Source organism: Tigriopus californicus, chromosome 9, assembly GCF_007210705.1.
Source record: "Tigriopus californicus strain San Diego chromosome 9, Tcal_SD_v2.1, whole genome shotgun sequence".
NCBI classification, from domain to species: domain Eukaryota; kingdom Metazoa; phylum Arthropoda; class Copepoda; order Harpacticoida; family Harpacticidae; genus Tigriopus; species Tigriopus californicus.
The window spans coordinates 5928699-5935035 of NC_081448.1; the positions used below are offsets into that span (position 1 = coordinate 5928699).

Genomic DNA, 6337 nt, shown 5'->3' on the forward strand with positions numbered 1-6337 from the left:
GAAATCTTTAAACTAAAACTAAATTAGGGCTCTAATCTTTGTTCAAACCTCATTCACAGCTTGTGTTGCAGCCTAAACCGATGTACATTTCAAAACCAGACTTACTGAACAAGCTTAAGGATCCTACATTCAGGAGGAATTTGACAAATAAGGTCAAAGTTACATGTAATTACTCACTAGGATGATCGTAGCCTCAGGCGACGGCCTAATAAAGCTACAATCACGGTAAGGGAATTACCACAAATCAAATCAATGTTATTCATTTATCAAATCACTTTTTCAAGATCACGAGAAGATTTGAACTTCCTATCAAAACATCAGGACACAGTTCAAATTATCTCTCCCTGAAGGTGGAAAATGCGTCAGTTAATGGAAGCTGAAAGGAAAAAAACCGAGTGATCTCAGTCAAAACGCAATTCCATGAGAAAAGTATTCCAATGGAATGATCGCTGTTTGCGTACGCACGCACATCTACTCCATATCGCACGTGTGAATCTCGAACCTTATTGAACGCAGGCCGTTGGGAGGATCAGCATTGCTTGTCCAACAGCACGTGGTGGTGATGATTATGATGAAGACGATGATGATGTTGATAGTTGGCGTAATACTGGTGATGGCGATGATCTTAATAAATTGACAGCAAACAATAGTGGTCGACCAGTCGCGCAACAAGGAAAGAGTCCACTCGAACGGAAATTGGCTCGAGAATCAAGATTGAACGGTTAATTGTAATTATTCGTTCAACTCGATAACATGTGATTACATATTGTCTGGACTTTGAAATACAATTATCATTCTCATTTGGATCAACACGGGAAATCAGGTCAATATGCAAGTGACCAAAGCATTCGGATCTTGTCGAACCAACTCGAAATTGCTGGTTGTGCTCCAGATTCTGGGGATCTTACTCTCCATGTTCCAAACCATCCAACAGGTGGAAGGGGGTCGCAATCCTGGAAATTGTGGACTCTCGTGCTACAGGTGAGTGAGATCAAACATTTCCTTGATGCAGATTCCTCGTGAAATTTGTCCTTGTTTTGACAATGGCGTTCGTAGACTCGAGATTCAACACCCGTGACCACCGGAAATTGCAACGATAGATCACATTGCAACGAGTACCATCATAGGAAGTAAAGGGTAATTAGCCTGATGTTATGATGCCATTTGGACTACTAGAAGCATTTGAACCAAAGACATCAGATGAAGCGTGAAAGGATCTTTCTTGATAGAAAGATATTTTTAGATATTGTGATTGCACTTGGATTGTGCAATAGGTAGCACTGTATCAAAACAATGGAATAGGCCCTTGTTCCTGGTCTTAGAATCGATCAGTATTCAATCATTTAGCAGTCTATGATGATAAGGACCCCATCCAACCGCGGAACGTGACATAACATAAAGGTGAACAATTAGCTGAGGTTGTTCATCATATCACAGAAATAGCCCCCTAACGCTTCACGAAATATGTTTTACGTTCTGCACTTCAGAGGGCGCTTTGTCACTCAGACTATACCAAATAGAGGGCCGATGGGGCCAATTCCTTTTTATTGAATTACAATGCATTTGTGTTGTATTTGGCTGATTCTATCAAAATCATATTTATAATTAGTGCCCGGGGTCACATAATGTCCGGAAAAGAAATTGCTTTCAAGGGAAGGCAAGAGCAGTTTATTTAGCAATCTACCGTGCCTCTTCCCGTTTTCTTTGGGCTATGTGACGTTGCAAATAAGGGCCCTTATATAGGGAATGTAATCCCCAGTACTATTAAAATGAAAGAGGAAGGAGTCTTTGCCAAACGTTCCTTTGACATTTTTTCTGCGCTTACTCTAGGTGGAAAAAATGCAAGGGCAAGATGAGTGAGTTATCTTTTTTCTGCGCTTACTCTAGGTGGAAAAAATGCAAGGGCAAGATGAGTGAGTTATCTAGCACTAGTTCGAGCGTGCGACCAGGCCAAAGTGGAACAACGGGACAATTATTCTTCAATAAGTGTGGCGATCCTCCTTCCAATTGCCCATGTGAATATGAGGAGCCCCACGGTGAGCAAATCTTTTGGATCTGACTTTCAAATAGATTTGATGAATGTGGCAACATTATGTATAATTTTGTGTTGCAGTCAAACCCAAGAAGCCGGCCATGCCACGTTACATGTCTCAGTACATTGAGCATGAAGCAAGCATGTGGCTAAGAAACCATGTGGAGTTCTTCTGATTCCACTCATCCTCCAAGTTCAAAGGTTTTCGGTGGAAAATTTGAAAACCTTACTGAAGCGTTTGTCTGTGACGAGCCTTTTCAGACATTTCATGTGAATGCTTCAAATTTATTTATTCAGGATGTAACAAATACAAAAATAAACATGACTGCACTTTTGTAATATTCTAAATAAATATCTTCAGCGTTACTCTTAGTCCTTTCATAACGGTATGAACAATTGCGCCATACAAACCCTTGGTCGGAATTCAATGACAGATAATTTTGTGTCAACAGAACGATTGTTGATGGGAAGTCTGCTTGAACAAAACGATTCAGTTGGTTCAAGTCTGATAAAGCCATGCAAAAACTTGCACCGATTGGCCTAATTGCGACGATCAACCACTTCCACCGGAGGATCTGTAGAACATATCAGTTTGGTATGGATGCTTGCCAGCAAACCCCTAAAAAAAAATCCATCAGTAGCTATGAACAATGCATTCTCACTGGGCGTCCTTGCTAATGCCGACCATTCTAGGAAAGTCAACTCTAATTGTCCTCAGCATTCCTAATAATGTTATTAGGCCCCATTCTTTGTTAATTCATGACTTTCAGAGACGTGTCCCGCTTCTCGCAACACTCGAGGCCCTTGAATATGCTATTTAAGTATGTCTGTCATTGTCTAACGTAAAGCTAATATGACGTCATATGACGTATTATAAGAGACCTACCTCCGGAACCGACCATTCGGCTGCTTGTTGGTGTTGGGCGTGGGACACCGATCCAACCGGGCCCAAGCGGCTTCTTGTTTCTTTAAACGATCTTCCGTGCTCTGCTCTAAACGTTGGGTGAAACGCTCTCGATGAAGATCCAATGCCGATTTTAAAGGCTCCAACCGCTTTCCGCGACGATCAAAGCTATTTGACAATTCATCCGTTAGCTATAATGCGAGAAAATGATTACTTGATCTGTGATGATAATGATTTACTAATCCATACTACTAAGTATGTGCTCATGAAATACCTGGATGATTTCTTCCATACTGACTTCACGTTTTAATTTGCCATTGGATGGTTGGAGAGTCTTCGGCTGAATATTGTGGACAAGTTCGGCGGCTGAGCTCACGAGCTTGACCACCTCTCTAAAAGTGCACGGAAAAGCTTGAGGCTAATCGATCAAAGCAACCTTACAATTGACATCGAGGTCAAAGCTGCAACTTACATGATGTCGATTGGAACTGCCCAGGCGTAAAGATCTGCGTAATCCAAAGTGGACATGAGATGCATCGGTCGTGCCCGAATGATCACAGTCGTCAGCAGCAACACCATGTCGTGGTCATTAGGCGAGGGCAATTCATCTGAAATCCCAAAAGACAGAAACTTAGCAATATTCCAGGGGAACGCACTATCAAGGGCAATGAGGAAGTAACACAGACGCACCTGTGACGATTTCCGTGTCTGCTCGAGCGTCTATGACGGCTTCTCTGATATGCACATTAATCTGTTGGACAGTGTCGTAAAGACAAGTCAGCTTATCTAACGGAGTGGTCCTCATGTCTAAACTGGCCATTTCGACCACCTGAGAAAATAAAACCGCCAAGTCTTGATTGGCTTGTTATACAGCACTTGTTGATGCCAAAATTTGATCTGGTTACCGCAGCCGGAAGTGGGACGCAAAAGTCCTCGGGAAGTCCCAACTGATCGGTGGAGAAATCTGAATGAAACAAGGCTGCAGCAGCCGCACTCAAATCTCGATCTTCTCGCTTTGACAAATGGCAAATCACGGGGAAAACGCGATCATGAACGAATCTCATTACCACGCTGCAAAATTCCTTTTATCATGTATTCATCATATGATAGTAATGACAATCTACTTTAGAGAGACTTACTTTTCGACTGCCAGTCGAAGGAACTCTTGAAATCGGGGACTGTTGTTCATCATACTCGCCGACCTTGGGAATGCAATCACTTGCTCTTGAGCCAAACGATGAAGTTTAGGGGCAAACTTGTGGATCCTCTCCTTGGCATCTCTGTCGGATGAAAAACGAAGCTCCTCGAGCATTGGCCTGAGATTGCGAGCCAAGTGAGTGACGAATTGCTCGCATCGCGGCAAGCTCATCAAGTAACACTCTGATCTGAAGTTAGAAAGACATGACAACTTTACCCGCTCAATCATCATACTTTCTACCTAAAGCGTTCACTCACTCATTATAGTAAGTGATTCTGGGCGGGAGAAGGTATTTGGAGCCTGCGTCAGCATCACCACTAAATCCAGAATCAGCCGACGATTGGCGTGAAGAATCTTGAGATTGGACCTTCTTCACGCCCGATTGAGACTTGCTCCGGTTGGATCGTGAGCTTGTTGATGTGATTGACACTCGCCGTTCTGTGGTCGAGTAAGGCCGGCCACTATTGGCACTAGAAAAACGCGTGGAAACAGTCGAAGGAGGGGCCGTTCCACCATGAGTGGAGAAGCAGGACGAGGTTCGAGAGGAGCTAGTGGAGGGATTCCCGGAATCGGTGGTCGTGTCTGAGATTAAGTTGGCTCGAGTGTATTTGGGAATAAGTGGGCGGTCCAAGGCGAACATTCTATATTGCTGAAAGGCCTTGGGTGGTCCCAGGGGAAAAATATTTGTTACCACATGCAACAGGAATCACGTTACAACAACATATATTTTGACTTCTACAAAACCAACCTTATTGACTCCGAATGAAGCGCTCACAATCCGAACCCGACGTAACCCTTTTTGGAAAGATGGGGCGTAATTTGGGGCCGAGAGGAGTTTCAAATGGTTGGTGTCTCTCTCGACGATGAGATTCAATCTTGGGTTGATCGATTGGAACCAGCCTTCGTCGCTCTGTTGCTTCAAAATATGTAAGTCCACAAATTCCTCAGTTATTTCTTCTGGATGAAAGGTATTCACTTTGGGGAGACACAGTACAGCGCACTCCGATTCACATCGTGCAATCTTTTCCGGAAACCGATCCTGAGCAAGATAAGGAAATATCCGAAGGGATTTTTATGACTCTTGCCAACACCCTGCAGATCCTCAGTAACGTTTCGAACTGTTTCCGCCTCTTACGACCTTAGGCCTACCTTCAGCCTAACGTGAAGTGGCATTTGTCTGGCGGTGAAAAATCGATCCCAGTTCGCGAGAACCAAGGTGGGACGCACAACTCGTGTTATGTTTGACGACCGATTCAGCCTTATTGGAGGACCGATTTCAAGCTGGCCTTACTTTTGTAAGCCGACCGACCACAACCTGGTCGTCTTAGTCTTCTTCAGAGCAAAAAAGGCTAATAATGCACGGGGCCCCCTTAATTATTTATTGATTTCTCTCTCCACTTCAACGCGACGTGGTTCCTTGAAGCCGAAATGAAATACACACGTTCAACCTTACGTTGCTTTAATTGGCGACTGAAGTTACCCAAGTTTTACCCAAGGGACGGCGTATTTCTAGTCAGAACCCGAAAGCAATGACAAAGGCATAAACCCAATAGTCGGCAAGAAGTGTGTTTTGAATGTTGCCGTTTGATGGTTATGGCCTTTGGAGAAGGTTTGGCCTCATAAGTAGCATTTGTATGTCCATTGCCTACACGGAGGTCTACCTACGCACCGTATATAAGATTGCTTATGATTAATGTAGACTTAAACTGCCAAGTTAAAGATGGGCCTATCACAACATTGAAATAGGGCATACACTTACCTTGAAAAGGTTAAAGCATTCCAAATTTTGGATTGCCATTTTTGGATTAGGAAACAAATGTCACGGTGAGGAAATTCCATTCGGTGTTGTACTTCAACTCTTCCTAAACCAACTATCCAGTTGGACGGGAACCTTTTCTCAAAGAAGTATGTTTCTCCCACTCTCCTTCTACTTCTACATGGAACATTGGAACACCTCGGTTCTTACCTGAAAAGGCCACGCAAGGCCAATTTGGTCTTCTTCTGAAAGACTCAGTAAGGGGGAAAAGGGAGAGAAGGTGTAATCAATGGAACAAGTAAGGGACGGAACTCTCGAATGAAGTTTCTCGCAACTAACGGATCCTGAATTTTTCATTTGCATACTAAATGCATTATCAATATTTTCATTTGATTTATACCATGACACCGCTTCAACATTCAACTTTCTGTGCTAGGAAATAGAGAC

General features: G+C 43.3%; 2 protein-coding genes across 2 annotated transcripts; one reads left to right on the plus strand and one right to left on the minus strand.

Moving 5' to 3' along the window:
- Window positions 1-240: 240 nt before the first annotated feature.
- On the plus strand, window positions 241-2398 carry LOC131886034 (uncharacterized). The gene is made up of 3 exons (XM_059234251.1): window positions 241-981; window positions 1888-2036; window positions 2114-2398. The coding sequence occupies exons 1-3, from the start codon at window positions 830-832 to the stop codon at window positions 2206-2208; spliced, it is 396 nt and encodes a 131-aa protein (XP_059090234.1). The 5' UTR covers window positions 241-829; the 3' UTR covers window positions 2209-2398.
- LOC131886020 (uncharacterized) lies at window positions 2306-6086 on the minus strand. The gene is made up of 10 exons (XM_059234230.1): window positions 5894-6086; window positions 4883-5173; window positions 4392-4792; window positions 4076-4321; window positions 3842-4007; window positions 3627-3765; window positions 3409-3544; window positions 3211-3328; window positions 2919-3127; window positions 2306-2651 (listed from the first exon to the last, which is right to left on the minus strand). Exons 1-10 carry the CDS (start codon window positions 5930-5932, stop codon window positions 2573-2575), a joined length of 1824 nt encoding a protein of 607 aa, XP_059090213.1. The 5' UTR covers window positions 5933-6086; the 3' UTR covers window positions 2306-2572.
- Between the last annotated feature and the right edge of the window lie 251 nt (window positions 6087-6337).

Coding starts and splice junctions, on each gene's coding strand:
- LOC131886034 (XM_059234251.1), top strand. CDS start 830: ATGCAAGTGACCAAAGCATTCGGATCTTGTCGAACCAACTCGAAATTG. Junction 982..1,887: donor TGTGGACTCTCGTGCTACAG/GTGAGTGAGATC, acceptor CGCTTACTCTAG/GTGGAAAAAATGCAAGGGCA. Junction 2,037..2,113: donor TGAATATGAGGAGCCCCACG/GTGAGCAAATCT, acceptor TTTGTGTTGCAG/TCAAACCCAAGAAGCCGGCC.
- LOC131886020 (XM_059234230.1), bottom strand. CDS start 5,932: ATGGCAATCCAAAATTTGGAATGCTTTAACCTTTTCAAG. Junction 4,008..4,075: donor CTTCGACTGGCAGTCGAAAA/GTAAGTCTCTCT, acceptor GGAATTTTGCAG/CGTGGTAATGAGATTCGTTC. Junction 3,545..3,626: donor AGACACGGAAATCGTCACAG/GTGCGTCTGTGT, acceptor TTGGGATTTCAG/ATGAATTGCCCTCGCCTAAT.